Genomic DNA, 21,272 nt, shown 5'->3' with positions numbered 1-21,272 from the left:
GGGAGACCTTATAGAGATTTACAAAATTATGAGGGGCATGGATAGGATAAATAGACAAAGTCTTTTTCCTGGAGTCAGGGAGTCCAGAACTAGAGGGCATAGGTTTAGTGTGAGAGGGGAAAGATCCAAAAGAGACCTAAGGGGCAACCTTTTCACGCAGAGGGTGGTACGTATATGGAATGAGCTGCCAGAGGATGTGGTGGAGGCTGGTACAATTGCAACATTTAAGAGGCATTTGGATGGGTATATGAATAGGAAGGGTTTGGAAGGATATGGGCCGGGTGCTGGCAGGTGGGACTAGATTGGGTTGGGATATCTGGTCGGCATGGACGGGTTGGACGGAAGGGTCTGTTTCCATGCTGTACATCTTGATGACTCTATGACTCTAAACATTATTTCTGAAACAAGTCCAAGGAGGCCAGTGTCCTGTTAGCAAGTCACCCTTTATTTACACGTACGTAGTATGTGGGAAATTGTTGGAGTGAATCCTGAGAGACAGGATTTACATGTATTCGGAAAGGCAAGGACTGATTAGGGATAGTCAACATTGCTTTGTGCATGGGGAATCATGTCTCACAAACTTAATTGAATTTTTTGAAAAAGTAATGAAGAGGACTGATGAGGGCAGAGCAGTAGATGTAATCTATATGGACTTCAGTAAGGCGTTTGACAAGGTTCCCCATGGGAGACTGGTTAGCAAGGTTAGATCTCATGGAATACAGGGAGAACTAGCCAACTGGATACTGAACTGGCTCAAAGGTATCCTCAAAGACAGAGGGTGGTGATGGAGGGTTGTTATTCAGACTGGAGGCCTGTGACCAGCAAATGTGCCACAAGGATCGGTGCTGGGTCCTCTACTTTTCATCATTTATACAGATGATTTGGATGTGAACATAAAAGATATAGTTAGTAAGTTTGCAGATGACATCAAAATTGAAGCTGTAGTGGAAAACAAAGAGGGTTACCTCAGAGTACAACGGAATCTTGATCAGATGGGCCAATGGGCTGAGGAATGGCAGACGGAGATTGATTTAGACAAATGCGAGGTGCTGAATTTTGGGAAAGTAATTCAGTGCAGGACTTATACACTTAAAGGTAAGGTCCTTGGGAGTGCTGCTGAACAAAGAGACCTTGGGAGTGCAGGTTCATAGCTCCTTGAAAGTGGAGTTGCAGGTAGACAAGATAGTGAAGAAAGCATTTGGTATGCTTTCAGCACTGAGTACAGGCGTTTGGAGTCATGTTGCAGCTATCCAGGACATTGGTTAGGCCACTTTTGAAATATTGTGTGAAAGTCTGGTCTCCCTCCTATCAGAAGCATGTTGTGAAACTTGAAAGGGTTGAGAAAAGATTTACAAGGATGTTGCCAGAGTTGGAGGATTTGAGCTATGGGGAGAGGTTGAATAGGCTGACGTTATTATCCCTGGAGCATCGGAGGCTGAGGGGTGACCTTTTAGAGGTTTATAAAATCATGAGGGGCATGGATATGGTAAATAGACAAGGTCTTTCCCGAGGGTAGGGAAATCCAGAACTAGAAGGCATAGGTTTAGGTGAGGGGAGCAAGATTTAATAGGGACCTGAGGGGCAACCTTTTTATGTCGAAGGTGGTGCATGTATGGAATGAGCTACCAGAGGAAGTGGTGGAGGTTGGTACAATTACAACATTTAACAGGCATCTGGCTGGTTATATGAATAGGAAGGGTTTAGAGGGATATGGGCCAAGCGCTGGCAAATGGGACTCGATTAATTAGGATATCTGGTTGGCATGAAGAAGTTGGACCGAAGGGTCTGTTTCCATGCTGTACATCTCCATGAGCCAGTCCCTAAAATGAAGGGACTCTGTTTATATCTGACAGCCAGGGCTCCATAATTCACAGCCCCAATCAGGGAATTCATACTCAATGGACATCCATCTGCCCAACCGCATTCCAATTACCACAATTTCTCTTCACCACAATAAGTGAAACATCACATGAGCAATTCCAATTTTTCCATGAAGAGCACTGAACTGCAGGCAGAACGCAGCATCACATTGATTAACGTAATCACCACTGTTATATCTGCAGCCTGACCTCGTGATTCTGACCTTTTGTATTCCCACACTATTGCTCCATGCCTTCAGCAGTGTATGCCCCAAGCTCTGAAACTCCCTTCATAAACTCGTTTTAGCTTTCCCTTCAGGACACCCCGGCTGCCTGGTGGTTTTGGTGTTACGTTTTGGCCAACATCGCTCTCGTCAAGTGCCTCGGGGCATTCTGCTACGTTTGAAAGTGCTCCATTAAATTCAAGCTGCTGTGGCTGACCCAGTTTGACTAATGGTCCAACGACAGTGCAAGTCACACTGAGGGGTTTGAGGCTGCTGACTTAGGCAAGGCAGAATACACCCAGTTTAGACTGAAGCAACCTGCACAGAAAATGAGTTTTGACATTGAGGGAAGGGGGTTTGCTGAGAGGGTATGATATATGCATCGCCGTTAAAATAAAACACACACACATACCTCTAATAAGGGATATTCATCAAAGTGATGAGTCAAGGTGCCAAGAAACACATGGAGCATCACAGGAATATATGCTGCTCAGCAGGCTGGACACAGCTAGCATGGTGCATGATCAGTGTTGGCTGACCTGCCGCAGGAAGGTGTGAGAGCACTGCGCATTACTGCCTAGGACAGCTGGGAACCTGGCAATGCAACTGAGCCACTGCACGTATCACAACAGTGAGCCTTTCAGCTGAATGCCTGCTAGCACAACATGTTATCCAGAGGCACACAGAGAAGAGAAATCCAAAAGCAGATAAGACTAGGACAAGCAGCATAAATAAAAGATTATATGCAGCACAATATTTCTTCCATCCTTTGAAACCAGTGGTTGTACATATGGCAAGTTTTGCAGGAAACACAGGATATAAGTTTATTCCAAGGTTTTTATATTTTTACGATGGATGGGTAAATAGGAAATGAAATGGTGTCGCTAACAAGCGTGTTTAGTTAGTTACTAAATTTAGACAATTTACTGAAGAGAAAGAACTCTTGCCTGTTGCAAACTTGAATTTAGAATTGACATGAAACAAAAACAAATGCCATTAATCACCAAAGGAGCACAACCCAATTTCCTTAAATACAAACACTTGGGCCTTTGAGCCTGATCTGCATTCACTAAGATCACGGCTGATCGGATTTTAAACTCAACTCTACATTCCTGCATATCCCCAACAATCTTTCATTTTCATGTTAATCTCCCTTTATCTCATATAAAACTAAGATGCTGAAGATCTGAAACAAAAATAGAAACTGCTGGAGAAGCTCAGCAGGTCTGGCAGCATCAATGGAGAGAAAGCAGAATTGCATTGAGTTCTGAAGTTGGTTAACTGGACTTAAAATGTGAACTCTTTCTCTCTGCTCAGATGCTGCCAGACCTGCTGAGTTTCTCCAGAAATTTCCCTACCTCTATATGCTGACTTGTTTGTGCTGTGTATTTCCAGCAGAACCTGTCTTTGATTCAGTTTTCAGCATCGTACAATGTTTCCTTCAGTCTAATTGGTACAATAATCCTGATGTGTTAAAGAGTCGTACAGCACAGAAACAGACCCTTCGATCCAACCAGTCCATGCTGAACATAATCCCAAACTAAACTAGTCCCACCTGCCTGCTCCTGGCCCATATCCCTCCAAGTCTTTCCTGTTCCTGTAGCTAGCCAATGTCTTTTAAACATTCTAATTGTGCCCACATCCATCACTTCAAGAATTTCATTCCATACCAGAATCACCTTTCCCCCTCACCTTATAAATATGTCTCCTCGTCTTGAAATCTCCTATTCGTGGGTGCTCTTGAATTTTCTTTTTGTTTGGGGGGAGGGGGTCTGGAGGGGGTAAAAAGTAGGGACCTTATGGAAAGGCAAGGAACTTGACCAGCCCCCTGCTCCCTATCCCATTCCCAATTTGACAATCCTTTCTGGAGTCAGTTCACATGGGGATGTTAGACTCAGCAGTGATTGTGAGGTTCCACAGTGGAATAACTTGCTGTAAAAAAAAAACATGTCTGGGCACACAAAGGAAAAAAAAAATAGCTGGGGCATGGTAGCTGAAAGTCCTTGACAATGTGACAGAATTATTCCTAAACATTTCATTCACAGGTACTGCCAAAACCCTCTTCATAAATAACTCTCCACAAATACACCTCGCTTCCAAGAATTATACAGTACCATGGCAATAAACAATCTGGAAAACTCATCAAAACAATTAAATTCCACTCTCAACAAATTATTTCATCTTTAACCTGTTCTTCCCACAATTAGTTTAATTGTTGAATTTAAAATGTACATTAGTACACGTTAAAACAATTATAGCTGCCCACCATAGTTATAAATATATTCTAGCCCAGTGAAATGTTTTCCTGTCCTTCATCTTATTGCAGAAGTATATTTGTGTCTGTCTGTTACTCTGGACGTAGGTTTGCTCGCTAAGCTGGAAGGTTCATTTTCAGATGTTTCATCACCCTACTAGGGAACATCATCAGTGAGCCTCCGGATGAAGCACTGGTGGTATGGCCCGCTTTTTATTTATGCGTTTGGGTTTCCTTGGGGGTGGTGACATCATTTCCTGTGGTGATGTCATTTCCTGTTCTTTTTCTCAGGCTATGGTAGATGGGATCCAAGTCAATGTGTTTGTTGGTAGAGTTTAGGTTAGAATGTCATGCTTCGAGTGGGTCTCTGAATGGCTTGTCTGAGGATGATGGTGTCGTCCCAGTCGAGGTGATGTCCTTCCTCATCTAGATGTAAAGATACTAGCGAGAGGGGGGAATGTCTTTTTAATGTCATTGAGCAAAAAGGGCAGAAAACTAGCCACCAGGATATATGAACATCAATTAGCCACAAAAAGACATAACCCACTCTCACTAGTATCCTTACATACAGATGAGGAAGGACACCACTGGGACAACATATCCATCCTAGGACAAGCCAAACAGAGACACGCGCAAGAATTGCGAGAAGCATGGCATTCCAACCGGAACTCTACCAACAAACACTGACTTAGATCCCATTTACCACCCCTTGAAAAAAAGAACAGAAAATGACATCACCACAGGAAATGGCACTACCACCCAAGGAAACCTAAACATGCAAATAAAAAGCAGGCCATACCGGGAACATCAGTGAGCCTCCGGATGAAGCACTGGTGGTATGGCCCGGTTTTTATTTATGCGTTTGGGTTTCCTTGGGGGTGGTGACATCATTTCCTGTGGCGATGTCATTCCTGTTCTTTTTCTCAGGCTGTGATGGGATCCAAGTCAATGTGTTTGTTGGTAGAGTTTAGGTTAGAATGCCATGCTTCTTGAGTGGGTCTCTGAATGGCTTGTCTGAGGATGAAGGTGTCGTCCCAGTCGAGGTGATGTCCTTCCTCATCTAGATGTAAAGATACTAGCGAGAGGGGGGAATGTTTTAATGTCATTGAGCAAAAAGGGCAGAAAACTAGCCACCAAGATATATGAACATCAATTAGCCACAAAAAGACATAACCCCACTCTCACTAGTATCCTTACATACAGATGAGGAAGGACACCACTGGGACAACATATCCATCCTAGGACAAGCCAAACAGAGACACGCGCAAGAATTGCGAGAAGCATGGCATTCCAACCGGAACTCTACCAACAAACACTGACTTAGATCCCATTTACCACCCCTTGAAAAAAAGAACAGAAAATGACATCACCACAGGAAATGGCACTACCACCCAAGGAAACCTAAACATGCAAATAAAAAGCAGGCCATACCACCAGTGCTTCATCCCAAGGTTCACTGATGTTTCCTGGTATGGTGACGAAACATCTGAAAATGAACCTACCAGCACAGCGAGCAAACCTACTTCCAGAACCTCAACCTGAGCTACAAATCTTCTTAAAACTCGCAGGAGGTCAGGTAGCATCCAAGGAGCAGGAGAGTCAACGTTTTGAGCATATCGAGCACATTCCTGATGAAGGGCTTATGCCCGAAATGTCGACTGTCCTGCTCCTTGGATGCTGCCTGACCGGCTGGGCTTTCCAGCACCACACTTTTTGACTCCTCTCCTCTGCCGTTGCCCATTAAACAAGTCAGCCACAAACCCACCAAGTGACTTGAAAAGTCCACTCCTCCGCAATAACAAGGTGCCGGGAACAGAAAATGGAGGAGGGATGAGATTTCCCCTCGACCTTCCCAGCCCGGGACAGGATATAAACCCCCCCCGCCCAGAGCTCTGACCAGGCTCACCAGATAGCATTCCAGCAATGCCAGCTGGGGAGTTCCCCTCCAGCAAGGCGGGGGGGATGGGGGTGGGGGGGGTCAAGGGGTGTGTCTGCCCATGGAAATAACGGCATGGCCACCAGAGGGCAGTAATCCTGAAGAGAGAAGTTAATGACAGATGTTACACGGGGAGTCTAGGGAGGAGTGTAGGCTGATGGCGGGAGGGGGGGCGGGGGAGCTAAGGCATGAGGGAGCTGGGGTTTGAGGGCCAGGTTGGGGTGGGGGAGGGAACCTTTTAACATCTTCTGTACCTGTTTTCTCGTTTCTCAACTGAAAAATCTGGTCTTCATACTGTGGCCAGAATTGGACTGGGGGTTCGGTAGAATTGTAACGCCCAGGGAATGGTGCCATCAGAATTACAATCACCACCAAATACTAACACATTTCTAATCCTATGAAAATCAGAGGCATTATCACCCGACACAGTTAATCCAGACACCCAGGGTTATAGGGATCGGTGTTTGAATCTCGCTGTAACAGGTGGTGGAATCCAAATTCAACACAAATCCGGAATTAGGCATTTAATGGCGACTATGAATCCATTGTTGATTGAGGGAAAAGCCCATCTCAGAGAAAGTGACGACTGCAGATGCTGGAGATCAGAGTCGAAAAGGGTGGCACTGGAAAATCACAGCAGGCCTGACAGCATCCGAGGAGCAGGAGAGTCGACATTTTGAGCATTAGCCCCTCAATGCCCATTTGGTCAACCAATGCCCTTTAGGGAAGGAAACTGCCATCCTTACCCAGTCTGGCCTATATGTCACTCCAGACCCACAGCAATGTGGCTGACTGTTAGTTGCCCTCTGGGTAATCAAGGATGGGCAATAAATGCTGCTGCAGCCAACCACACCCTCATCCCGTGAATTAAATTTTAAAAAAAGACGAGTTAAGAACAAGGATTCAAAGAAATATAAAACTGGCTTGTGAAAGGCAAATGTGCAGGACCTTTAAGCCTATTGCTCTCTATCATTATTTCCAAGTTATTTGTAGGCACAACAAACAGTAATTGCACAGCCAATTTATTAAGCTTCATGCTCATCTTAACATTTGCGTCTTCAGAGTTTGCCTTTTGTCATTACCAGACAAAGGCAATGAAAACTCACATAAATGATGTTCTGCTGCCACCTGGTGGCATTTGCGAACATTAACACGTTGTACAGTAACTGAATAAACCAAGACCCATCTCTTCTTTATAATTCTGTAATAATGTTAAACATCAGCCACAAGCCATGGAATTGGACAACTGCAGGCACTGAGTGAACATAGCATGGTTCCTGGCAGCAATGAAAGAGCCTTGTAACAAAATAAATCAGCCATTTTGGGCGAGATAACGGAAATTGACTGGGACTTGTGGGAGTTCAGGACAACATGACAATATGAAGAAAAAGACAGAAATATATTCAATGCAAATAAATCAAAAAAATGAAGCAGAGATTCAAAATTATGGTACGACATAAATGCAGGTGGCTGACAATTCTAACCATATGAGGAGACGGTAACCTTGTAATCAATTAGAGGCAAAACCCACTGTTTAAATTTTCTAAGTTAATGATAATTTTACACTAGTAATTAAAAACTGTTTAAATCACTCAACTAAAGCAATAACATCGACAAGTGCAGCCTCTTCATTCTCAGTTCAGATGAAGAGTGACCAGACTCAAAAGATTGACTCTGCTTTCTCCCCACCCACCGATGCTGCCAGACCGGTTGAATTTCTCCTAGAATTTATTTTTGTTTCAGATCTCAGGCATCTGCAGCTTTTGTTTTCTTCCCTTCAATCACGAGTTGCACCACGGGTCGTACTAAATGGGATGGGTTGGCCTGTATGCTAGTACAAAGACGACTTGCATTTCTATAACCTCATTCATGACCATCAGATATCCCAAAGCACTTTGAAGTCAGCAAACAACCTCCGAAACAAAGTCGCTGTTATTCTTCAGAAAGTGCAACTCCCACACGTAACAATGTGATCATGATCAGATTGTTTCTGTGATGTTGACTGAGAGATAAATAGCACACTTCGACGTGGTATATTTCATGCTCAGCTGGGAAAGCAGACAGAGCCTTGGCTTAACCCCTCATCTGAAAGACTGCACCTCTGATAGTGCAGCACTCCACTGCAGTTACAGCCCTGGTTGTAGGAATTGAGACCAAAACCTTTTCTTCAATCAATCACAGGATGTAGGCATCGCTGACTAGGCCAGCATTTATTGCCCATCCCTAATTGCTCAGAGGGCTGTTAGGAGTGTTAGGGCTCTGCACATGAACGTGGGTGTGGGTCTGGAGTCACATGTAGACCAGACCTGGTACAGATGGCAGTTTCATTCCCTGAAGGAAATCAGTGAACAGCTGGGTTTTTCTGACAATCAATTCATGGTCATCATGAGACTCTTAATTCCAGATTTTTACTGAATTCAAATTCTACCATCTGCCATGGCAGATTTCGAACCTGGGTCCCCGGATTAACAGACTAGCGATAACACCACTTGGCCATCACCTCCCCTGTAACCACGTGCCCTCTAACCAAGATACACCGCTACCAACTGAACCAAGACTAACACTGGTTAAGGGTGGCTGTGGGGAATTACTTCCAGAATGCACGTCTTGATTTCAGAAACAAAGATCATCTCTCGCTTTGAGACCAGCATTTACTGCCCATCCCTAACTGCCTTTATAGAGTTCAGCAGAAAAGTCAGCCATTTCAGGTGGAAGCTGACCATCAGTCCTGAGGTCAGACCCAGGAATAGCAGATTTCCAGCCCGAGAATGTCAGGCATGGAGAACCTCAGTAGGTCTGTCAGCATCTGAGGAGAGGGAAAACAGAGGTGATGCTTCACTGAACTTGAAAGATTAAGTCTGCTCTCTCTCCTCAGATGCTGCCAGACCTGTTGAGTTTCTGCAGTCCGTTCTGTTTTTATTTATCTCCCGCAGTTCTGCAATTGTTTTTTTGTTGAAAATACATGTGGTTCAGCTGTTTAAAATTACAATCTCATAACATCACGACCACTTTCACTAATAACAGCTTTTATAAAATTTGTTTTCTTTTTAAATGGAATACAAATTTGTAAATGGCTGCTGCAGGGCTTGAATTCACATTTTTTTAGATAACTATATCAACAGACTCACTCTACTGAGGAAAATGTGACACCAATATGTCCTGCACAGCATTGAAGGTACAGTCAGACTTGGCCGGTGAGTCTCACAGTATCTGTTACTACTGCACATGGTTGCATTATCCTAAGTGTCTAATTCTTTGAGGGAAGGTATGAAGCAGCTCTAACCAGCAAGGTTATGGATCCCAAAGCAACATTCCATCAATAAATCCACATCTGAGCTGATGTGTTAAAAAGAAACAACGAAGACTATTGATTCACTCTGATGAAGTCGCCTAGACTCAAACGTTAGTTTGCTCTCCAAGGATGCTGCCTAACCCGCTGTGATCGCCAGTACTTCTTTGTTTTCAGGACAGATTCCAGCATTTGCAGTAATTTGTTCCTACAATGGGCTAAAGGCCCTTTTTTGTCCGTGCTGTAAACACTAACATTCCCATCTCCCGTACCTGCCAAGCTTATCTCTTAAAACCTGAAAAGTATAAAATGGACAACACTTCGAGAACAAAACACAACTTTGAGAAAGTTTCCCCTTTCTAGCTCCAGTAACGCATTCCAGGAATACGGATAAACACCGGACATTCCAATTCCAATATGCAGCATTAAACTTCACATTTTATAAAAACAAAACAGCTTTACATTCATTATTCATTCACGGGATGAGGGCTTCGCTGACTAGACAAACATTTATTGCCCAACCTAATTATCCAGAGGGCAGTTAAGAGTCAATCACATTGCTATGGGTCTGGAGTCACATCTAGGCCAGACCAGGTAAGGATGGCAGTTTCCGTCCTGAAAGACATTAGTGAACCAGGTGGGTTTTCCTGACAATCGACAATAGATTCATGGTCATCATTAGATTCTTAATTCCAGATATATTTTAAATTGAAATTCCACCATCTCCGTGGCGGGATTCAAACTGGGGTCCGCAGAATATTAACGATAACACCATGAGGCTGTTGCTTGCCTCCCCAAAGCCAGTGACATTACATCTTGCGAGTGAATTTTTTTTAAAAAGAAATTCACCATCTGCGTCGGGATTCAAACACATGTCCCTAGAGCATGATAATGTTTACTGAAGCAAATCTATCTCTGGATTAACAATTCAGCAATAATACTAAGCTGTCACCTCCCCAATATGAGGTTCCCATCTGAAACGGCAGACCTTCAGGAAAATTCACTTCTTCCCCTGAAAATTGTTATGTCATTAAGACAGAAGCAGCAGAGCAATATAAACACATTTGCATGACAACTTTTGTTTCTTCGAAACAAAAAAGTTAGCAGTTGCATCAGAATAGCATCGATCTTCATTTGCACCACCTCAGGAACATATTAATGTACCGCGCCCTGGATCAGCACAGCAGGGAACGAGGCAAATGCGCAGGTAAATGTGTCACACTGCCCCACAATAAGGATCACAGAGCTCAGTGTGCCAGGCGGCCACAGAGGCAGAAACTGCAGATCCCGCAGTGCAAAGCCACACACTGAGCACAATTGCACGACATATCTGACAGAACAAGGAACACGCTGACAAGAATAATGCAACAAAGAGGTGGAGGAGGTGGGTGCACAGTGGCCATGTGGTGCAGGATAACTGGTTGTGGAAAGAGAGAATGGGAAACAGCTTGATAAGAAAAACAAATTGGATGGGACAAGCTCAACAGATGGCCACTAAGTTCAGGACAGCGACAGCGAGCCCAGGATTTTCTCTTTAATTTAAATTGAACCTTTTAATAATAATAGCTAAAGCACCTTCTGGAGAAAAGTTGTAATAGTACAAGTGCAATGACTGGAATTAGGGCCAGGTGGGTCTCATTAACTAAGATTGGCCCAGGTTAACAACCCCAATCAGGGAGCCCGGGCTGACAGAAATAAACTGGAGTCACCCTGGAGTTGTTCAGGGAGAGGTGGGCGCTGCAGGGAGTGGAGTAATTATTTCCCCCTCCAACTCTATCTTGATTTAACCCCTGCCCTCCCCTTCACTTTTGATCACACAGCACTGCCCTTTGATGTGAAGGGCACTGCTTTTCACCCGGGTGTTTCCTTTCTTCCTGGTGGTGGGAATTGAATAAAAGATTCGTACACCTTGTGTCTCTCACACCTGCACACACACAACATGGGTGCTGGGGAAAAAATAAACACTACCGCAGTTCGGAGGTAGTGTGGGGGTTTTAAAAAAAACAGAAGATTCAGGGTTTTCTCAATTTAGGGGACTGACTCTATGCTGGCTAGTGTTACAGTCAGTATGTTACTGTTAGTTTCTGCTTCCCTTTTTTTGGAGGGGGGAAACCTGATTTCTGAACTGGCTGAATTATTTAGCCAGTTTGTTAACTGGCATTCCTTTTAGTGAGGACTGACTGTTACACTCCTGATGCACATAATGTGTTTCAGGTGTAACTCAGTTCTCATTAGGGGGTTGTTACAGCCTGTGTATTACTCTTCTCTTTTTACTCTTTTTTTGAGAAAAGGATAATGTTAATTTTGTGGTAGGGCTAAGCCCTTGGACTCTAGTTTCCTTTGTTTTTTGTATGTGTCTTCACTTTTTATTGGTGTTTGGACTGAGAAAAAATAAATAAATAAATAAATAAACTGGAGTCTCTTTATTCTCGGCACAACAACAGAATTTGCTGGAAAAGCTCAGCAGGACTGGCAGCGTCTGTGGAGAGAGATCAGAGTGTACGTTGCGAGACTGGTGACTCAGTCAGTTCTGAGGAAAAGACACCGGTTCCAAAACGTTAACGCTGATTTCTCTCCACAGATATTACCAGACCTGCTGAGCTTTTCCAGCAATTTCTGTTTTTGTTTCTGACTTAAAGGCATCCGTAGTTCTTTCGGTTTCTCTCTATTCTAGCAACCGTCTCTGAGCCAGCTTGTCAGAGTCTGTGTACTCTGCACACGGGAATAAAGGTTGACCTGGTGACGGGATACTGGCCTCGGGGAATTATTTCAAACAGAAAGCAGCAAAAGGTGGGCTGGTATTTCCAATACTTCCATGGAGCTTCAAATGGGCAAAAGAAGGACAGCTAAAGGAGGAATAAGAATCCTGCATCTCTTTAGCTGCACCATAAACTGTAGGAGGAGGAAGAGTGCTGCTCAGAGAGAATTGTCTCTTGGAGCGTACATCAGTGTGAAAAGCCTCGATTAACCTTTCGGCACTGAAAGATCAACTTGACAAAGGTGGAAGTAATTAGAACATAGAACATAGAAAAGTACAGCACAGACCAGGCCCTATGGTCCACGATGTTGTGCCGAGGATTAATCCTAATATGAAATAATAACCCACGCACCCCTCAATTCACTGCTAGCCATGTGCATGCCCAACAGTCACTTAAATGGCCCCTAATGACTCTGCTGGTTGGTTATGGAAGAGGCAGACTTTGCACGGCCTGAATTCAAATGGAGGAGACAGCAAGTAACAAAACCTAGCCGGTCCTTGGGTTTTCCCTTGAAACTGATGAGTATTTACCTTCTGTATGGTGCTGCCCAGTTGGGCAGGGGACATGCTGACGACCACACCAGCCTGCTGAAGGGCAGCAATCTTCTCCTTGGCTCCACCTTTACCTCCAGCGATGATGGCCCCGGCGTGGCCCATTCTCCGACCTGGTGGCGCCGTAAGACCAGCAATGAATGAGACCACCGGCTTGGCATTGGGCCCCTGACAAACAAAAACAGGAACAAGTTAATATCAAAACTGACAAGAAGATCGCTTCACTGGACTAAGAGTCCAATCGTACTGACCGAACAGTTCAACTCCCACTGTGAGCTGAGATTTTAACTTCAGTTTCAAAAGGAAAATAATGTTGAAAGTGACACCATCAGTAAGCTGCAGGTTTATCGTTACAAACTCGGCCAGTTCATTAACATGCTTCAGGGAAGGTAACCTGCTCTCCTTACCTAACCCAGCCGAATTACAACTCAAGTGTCATACTAATAGAGCAGAATTCTAACTGTCCTCTACCTCATCTCAGTGAGGCACTCAAGTCATATTGAGGGAAGCTAGAACGTCTCAGCAAGTCTAGCAGTTTGTGTGAAAGGGGGAAGAGAGAGTTAATGCTTCAGGGAAGGTGCCCTTCCATCATCGGTTGTGATCAAAGATGACCAGTGACCAGAGAAATTAATCTTTCTCAATCACCACCAACAATCAGCCCAGTACCAGCTGAGGAGTCCATGCTTTCAACAGAAAGAGCTGGTTGCAAAGGGTTGGATGAGCCAAATGAACAGGTGAGAGCAGGCACATGAAGTCGGTGACAGCCACATGGGAGATTTCAGTCCTTTGAAAAAGTGGAAAACAGGCATAGAAAATTGTTCCAAGGTGCGTGAGGTGGCGTTTACCTTTCAAATGTCTTTTTTGGAGGTTGGGCCGCAGGGAGACCAAAGTCTCGTCATTTTGTGAAGTTGAGCCTCTGGGTATGAAGGGATGGATGAGAGTGTTTGTAACTGAAGGTGGCGGGGGGAGGGGGGGGGGGGAAGAAACGACAGAGGCAGATAGAGGTGGAAACAAACAATATTGACAGCAGAGCAGATGTAGGGGAAGGAAGCTGAGTTTCCAGTGGGCTCAGGGGCATCATGCAGTACAACTAGAGGGCAAGGGAGATTGATGGCAAAAAAACTGGAAAGGTACAGATGTTAGCATGAGAGCTCCAAATCTGCTCAATACTTCAAGATGAGTAATGACACTGATGAAGGACATAATTTAATATCTCCTTCCCAGAAGGAAGGAGGAAGATTAGGTTATAAAATTATCACAGATATAATTTGCAACAGGAACAAAGTGCTGATCCTCAAACTATAAAAATTTGTAGTATGGTTTTGCTTTTTTCTCTTTTTTTCCACAAGAGGACAAATGATTCCCAAGTAAAACGATAAAAATATATTTTAAAACGTAGCCAATTAGAATATAACAATACAGATTGGTCAGAGTATTGAGTACAGGAGTTGGGAGGTCATGTTGTGGCTGTACAGTACATTGGTTAGGCTACTGTTGGAATATTGAATCAAATTCTGGTCTCCTTCCTATCGGAAAGATGTTGTGAAACTTGAAAGGGTTCAGAAAAGATTTACAAGGATGTTGCCAGGGTTGGAGGATCTGAGCTACAGGGAGGGGCTGAACAGGCTGGGGCTGTTTTCCCTGGAGCGTCGGAGGCTGAGGGGTGACCTTATAGAGGTTTACAAAATTATGAGGGGGATGGATAGGATAAATAGACAAAGTCTTTTCCCTGGGGGCAGGGAGTCCAGAACTAGAGGGTGAGAGGGGAAAGTTACAATAAAGACACCTAAGGGGCAACTTTTTCATGCAGAGGGTGATACGTGTATGGAATGAACTGCCAGAGGATGTGGTGGTACAATTGCAACATTTTAAGAGGCATTTGGATGGGTACATGAAAAGGAAGGGTTTGGTGGGATATGGGCCAGGTGCTGGCAGGTGGGACTAGATTGGGTTGAAATATCTGGGCGGCATGGATGGGTTGGACCGAAGGGTCTGTTTCCATGCTGTACATCTCTATCACTCTAGATAACCTCATAGTCACCCTATGGAGTTTCACCTATCTTATGAGATGTTGCAATGAAAAAGGTATAAAGAAAAAGGATATTTTTGTGCTGTTGGTATATTATCCATTATTATAGAATTACAAAGATTGCTTGTTTCAGTCTCTACTGACATATCTATTGCATTATCTCAGAGTCATACAGCACGGAAACAAACTCTTTGGTCCAACTCGTCCATGCTGGCCAAGTTTCCAAACTAAACAAGACCTTTCTGCCCGTGTTTGGCTCATGTCCCTCTGAACCTTTCCTATTCCTGTACCTGTCCAAATGTATTGTTAAATGTTGTAACCATACCTTTAGCTACCACTTCCTCCGGCAATTCATTCCACATACGCTCCATCTTCTGTGTGAAAAGGTTGCTCCTTCACTTCCTTTTAAACCTTTCCCCTCTCACTTTAGACGTATCCCCTCTAGTTTTGGACTCCCCTACCCCCAGGGAAAAGATTTCTACTATTCAGCTTACACCCCTCTATTTTATAAACCTCTATATGGTCACACATCAATCTCCAATGCTACAGGGAAAAACGTCTGAGCCAACCCAACCTCCCTATAACTCACACCCTTCACTCCTGGTAACATCCTTGTAACTTAATACTTTCCTAGTGCAGGATGACCAGACATCACTTTCAAGATACTATGGACCTGAACCTTTTGATCTCTTCTTGGGCCACAACACACTGGCCTTGGCTGAATAGGTGAAGTAACATTGTACAGATGCAGAACACTGTTATAGCAGGAAAAGGAATCTTTTCACGACTCAAACGCAGCATGATGTGCTGTGCCAACGAGGTTATGGAGCTATCCTCTGGTTGTAGCCAGTTCCTTAAAGGCTTTCGACTCCAAAAAACCTACACCTTGCATTAGAAAACTTGGTCTTTCACATCGTTAGGAAATTTCAACAAAACTGTCGAGAATCAAGTTCCCCAAAGGAGTTCTGTCAAACCTGAACCTCCTTTTGTACATCCCTAACATGCTGTGTTGACAATGCCTTAAAACAATCTTCTTCTGTCATTCAACAGCTGTCAGGCAGCAAAAGAAATCAACATCTTGTTCCTCTGGACTTGGTTCAAGCTAAAGTCTACAGAGAGAAATCTCAGTAACTGAGATTAATGTTACAGTCAGAGTTACCATCTGGTTCTTTAGCCAACAACCATTTTTAGTGTAATTAGCATCAAATGCTCAACAGCCCCTGTGCAGCCCTTCTGGGCAGACAGCTCTTGAAGAAGGAAAAATAGACACAAATATTAGTCATCTCTCCGTCAGACCACAGTTTGAATCTGACAATGAATAAAAGGCCAACTGAACTCAACAAGAGACAATATTCCTTATGCTCTATTCAGAAAAGGAAATACTTCCAAAAAGAGATTTTTCTAAAATCAAACCACAAAACTGTCAGCCTTATATAAAGACATGATGTGGAGGTGCCAGTGTTGGACTGAGGTGGACAAGGTCAGAAATCATACGACACCAGGTTATAGTCCAACGGGTTTATTTGAGCGCTGCTCTGAAAGCGGGTGATTTCAAATAAACCTGTTGTGTGATTTCTGACCTTACGTAAAGATAGAAAAGGAAAATCTTTTCCCATAGATGATGGTTCCAGGACTAAGGCACACAGATGCAGAGCTTTGGGAAAGCACTACAAGAGCATGTGGGATTGAGTTTTTTTTAAAAACACTGCTAGTGGTAATGACATGAAACTTGCTGCCTCGTGAAAGGTGGTTGAAACAGACAATGATTTCAAAAATGTAGTTGGTTGAGCAATTGAAGGAAATAAACTTAAAAGGGCTAGAGGGATGGAGCAAAGGAAAGGGACTGAGTGAGAAAAGGGACTGAGTAGTTCTCTCTAAAAATAGGCAGCACAGACTAGATAGCTTCCTTGTGTTCTAAAAATGGCTCGACAGCTTAAATCGAAGCCCTTAAACTTGGTCAGTGAATTGAGTTTCCTCAATAGCACGATTGGGATAAACTAGTGACGACTAAGCCACACGGAATATGCAGAGTCCTGGCTGCACTGAGTAATCGGAGTCGGGTGTCTGTACATATTTGACTCCAGGTTAGAAAGAATGTCACTTCATGTTGCCCACACTGATAGCAAACTTTTAGCAGGGTGTGTCTGAGCTATGGCTCTCTTCCTCTCTCCATGTTATCAAATGCCCCATCAACATCTTGCAGTAAAAAATCCCTGACTACAACTGCCTTAGTATTTTTACACTGCTCTGCAATTGGATGATATATTTGATCTCTTACGTCTCAGACAGTTTTGGGGTGCGTCGTACACTCAACAAAATGCTTGTTCCTTTTGTGTTATTAACTCCCAATGAGTGCCCTAATTTGATGATCTTTTCAAGTTATCATCCCAATCACTGCATTCCCTGACCAATGCTGCAAGCCCTACTTCCTCTACTGTCTGGGCCATTGCATTAAAATATATCCCAAGAGCATTGCTAACTTTTCTTATTTGGCCTACATTACCTCTACCTTGCAAATTTACTTACTCGCATTTTACCTTTAATTCCATCTCAGCCTTTATTCCTTCCAAACTACTTGCCAGGATCCTATTCCCATTGCCAATCTTGATAAACCACCCCCAAAAAGCTTTAGCTTTAGCTTCCCACAAAGGTTTTGTTCTGTTCCTGTTCAGATTTGGCTGTTCATCTTGTACAGGTCCCACCTACCCAGGAATTGTCTCAATGTTTCAGGAACCTAAAGATCTTCCCACTGCTGCACCATCTCTTCAGCCACAAATTCATCTGCGCTGTCCTTCTATTCCTAAACTCACTCCTGCACTTCGCATCAGGAGTCTACATTAAAAGTCCCACTTTTCAATTTTCTAGCCAAATTACTTAAAAGTTGCTCACAGAACCTTATTTCTCTTGCTTCCCATGTCATTGGCCCCAACGTGGACCACCAAGGCCTGACTGCTCATCCTTCTCCAGAATGCTCTGTGACATTTTTGACCCTGGCAGGCATGAAGCAATATACCAGCCTGAAATCACATGTATGGCTACTAGCCTACTCTCCTCATCAATGAGTCCCTTACCACTAGTGTCCCTCCACACTTCTTAAACTTGTAATTTAAAAGTATTTGAACCTCTAGTTTGATAATGAAGAAGATCAAATTGACAGTTCACAAATAGTTTGCAGTTATGGGTCAGTGTAACACACCAAAATTTGTGGAGATTTATTGATCCTTCAGATTCAGCCAATGCAGGATAGAAGTTAAACCAAAACTATAATGAACTTGGAAAGGGTACAGAGGCAGGTATGGAGCTTGGCTTTACCTCTCTGGATTAATTCTGAAATGTAGGCAATAAATGCCAGAAATGTCCATCCCCATTTAGCACGAGGAAGCTGCGAAGCTCCGGAATGGCTACATTGTAAAAGCTTGATACAATTAAGTAGTTTGTGAAGTCACCTCGGGGCCAATTAAGAGTCAACCAAGATGGCCTGAAATGGATCATAAAAAGGTCTAGGTGTGTTAACAGAGGACATTAAAGAACTAGCTGAGCTTTGAAACAAATGCACCACTGTGGTCACTTCAGGTGATGGCAGCTTATTTCCAGAATTGAAATTCTCAAACTGCTACGGCAGAATCTGAAGTCTGGGTTACTAGATCAGATACAATTACATGATCCTACCCATAAAACATACAATGCAATGTTGCTGGTTAGTTGTCTCCAGTACGTAGCTTTAGTTCTGCTGTCAGACAGGATTTAGCTAGCACTGAACATGTTCAAAACTCATTGATGTGATCCATTTAAAACCTGGAACCAGGTTATAATAAAAATCTGGCATTCCTTTATAAAGTCAGAGATGTACAACACAGAAACAGACCCTTTGGTCCAACCTGTCCATGCCAACCAGGTATCCTAAATTTATCTAGTCCCATTTGCCAGCATTTGACCCATATCCCTCTAAACCATTCCATTCATGTACCCATCCACAAGCCTTTTAAATATTATAAGTGCACCAGCCTTCACCACTTCCTCTGGCAGCTCATTCTATACACGCACCAATCTATGCATGAAAACGCTGGCACTCAAAGTCCCTTTTAAATCTCTCCCCTCTCATCATAAACCTATGCCCTCTAGTTTTCGACTCCCCTTCCCTGGCTATTTACTGTACCTTGCCCCTCATGTTTTTATAAAGCTCGATAAAGTCATCCTTAAACCTCGGACATTGGAGCAAAAAATGCCCTGTTTTGTAAAAAAAAGTCTTTATTCTTTAAATTGATGCTACTTCAGTAAATGTTTTTAAGGCTAAGGTAGATTTCTTTTGAACAATGAAGGAATTAAGGGTTATGGTGAAAGGGTGGGTAAGGGGAGCTGAGTCCATGAAAAGATCAGCCGTGATATCATCGAATGCCACATTGTTAACTCAGTGTCTTTCATTACAGCAAAATGCATCAGCCTATCAAAACCCAAGACACTGAAATATGGGGTCATAACCTATATTCCACTTCCAACTGAGTTACTTGATATTTTGAATGCATAATCTGAATTAATCAGGTTTCTTTTGCAGCGAGAATCATTAACAAGAATACTTTCATGAAAATAAACCAAACTGACTTTTCAGCTGTCGTATAATGCCAAACATTGCATGAACATTTGTCTTGTTAGTTTCAAATGTATGTCCAAAACAAAAACTTGTGGTGTTGACACCTTCCTAACAAAAGAGAAAGCTTAATTCTGTATCCTCACCACTACTTTTACAATATTCTTTTAACATATCTTCTTAAGGTTCCTGGCCAGGTGGACATTCCTAACCCAAGTCACCACACTTCACTCAGTCCAGAGAGTGAACATTATAGAATCATACAGTACTGTATAGAAGAGACTCTTTGGCCCATTGAGTCTGTTCCGCTAAAAGTACACCTCTGTCAACACTAGTCCCACTTACCCACACTTAGCCCACAGGCTTGAATATTAACAGATTACAATCAAGAATACCACCACGGCTGAATTCAAAACAGGCCTCATGACATATCCATGAGAATTCACCAAATAGGGATCAGAGCAGCGTTTAAATGGTCTCTCTCTTTTCTCCAAAGCCTCACTCCCCACTTCCCACACCATTCAGGTCAAATGCAACACCTGCACCTGTTTCTTGATTAGTGGAGGGATCAAGGGTTACAGAGAGAAGGCAGGAGAATGAGGTCGAGAAACATATTAGCCATGATATGGAGAGAACAGGGTCACCCGAAACGTTAACTCTAGATTTCCCTCCACAGATGCTGCTGGACCTGCTGACTTTTACCAGCAATTTCAGCTTTTGTTTCAGGTTTCCAGCATCCACAGTCCTTTCAGTTCTTTGTTTACAAGCCTACGCAGTGTGGAAGACAGAAGACTGGTCAGGCGAATATTGGAATATTCAGTCCAGAAGTAACAAAAACAAAGAAGAGAATAAGTATTATATTTATAGATTATGATGCAGATTACAAAAAACTGCACTTCGATTTTTGGTTAATCTTTTATCCAACCTGATCTTCTAGGCCACCACTATGTAGATCGACCCTGCAAATACACTCTTTCCGAAGAAAAAGTCTCATACTTCCAATATTAATTTGTAGTAATACTGTGCACAATGATACATTTAACACTGCAAACAGTGGTTTTGGTATTTTTAAAGTAAAACATGGCATGTTACGTTGAGTATAAATCTACAGCACAGGAACAGATCATTTGGCTCAGGTGACCTATGCCAATGTATGTGCTACAAGTAAGCCTCTTCCTGCTTACTTCATCTTGACCCCATTAGCAGAATGATGCATTTCTGTTTTTCCCCATGTGGATATCTAATATTCCCTCAAATGTCACTTTGAAGTACTTTGGGATCTTTCTAAGAAAAGGTGCTTAGCAATTTGATTAACTTCCATTGAATTTCACACCAACATCAAAATATTAAATAACAACACGTCAAGGATTTTAATTTTATGGAGGAAAAACAAATCTACGGACTCATGCAAATGAAAATAATATAAAGCTCCGTTGCACACACAGGGTCTTCTTGCTTTCTTGAATCTGAGCTTTCACAAATCCTCGGACAGTGCAACAATACAATGGAGGGTAGAATAGTAGAATCTAGTCTTAAATCTTAACTGGGACAGGTTTTTAAAAACAATGCAATCCTTCCTTAATTCCCACAGCACAGAAGGAGCACAATTTCAAACCTTCTGTGCTCAAGCAGCTTACTGTGTTAACAAGGTAAAAACAATGACTGCAGATGCTGGAAACCAGATTCTGGATTAGTGGTGCTGGAAGAGCACAGCAGTTCAGGCAGCATCCAAGGAGCTTCGAAATCGCCGTTTCGGGCAAAAGCCCTTCATCAGGAATAAAGGCAG

At 43.1% G+C, this 21,272-nt stretch overlaps 1 protein-coding gene across 2 annotated transcripts in view; it reads right to left on the bottom strand.

Annotated features, from left to right (window-relative positions):
- Positions 1-21,272, bottom strand: part of suclg1 (succinate-CoA ligase GDP/ADP-forming subunit alph) — an 84,539-nt gene that overhangs the window by 1,859 nt on the left and 61,408 nt on the right. For both annotated transcript variants that reach the window (XM_043699107.1, XM_043699194.1), the window contains exon 8: positions 12,852-13,040. In XM_043699107.1, coding sequence (XP_043555042.1) covers positions 12,852-13,040 — 189 coding nt within the window. The remainder of the gene's footprint in view (positions 1-12,851; positions 13,041-21,272) is intronic.

The sequence above is a fragment of the Chiloscyllium plagiosum genome, chromosome 1 (genome assembly GCF_004010195.1).
Source record: "Chiloscyllium plagiosum isolate BGI_BamShark_2017 chromosome 1, ASM401019v2, whole genome shotgun sequence".
NCBI lineage: Eukaryota > Metazoa > Chordata > Chondrichthyes > Orectolobiformes > Hemiscylliidae > Chiloscyllium > Chiloscyllium plagiosum.
This window is presented reverse-complemented; position numbering and strand designations above follow the sequence as displayed.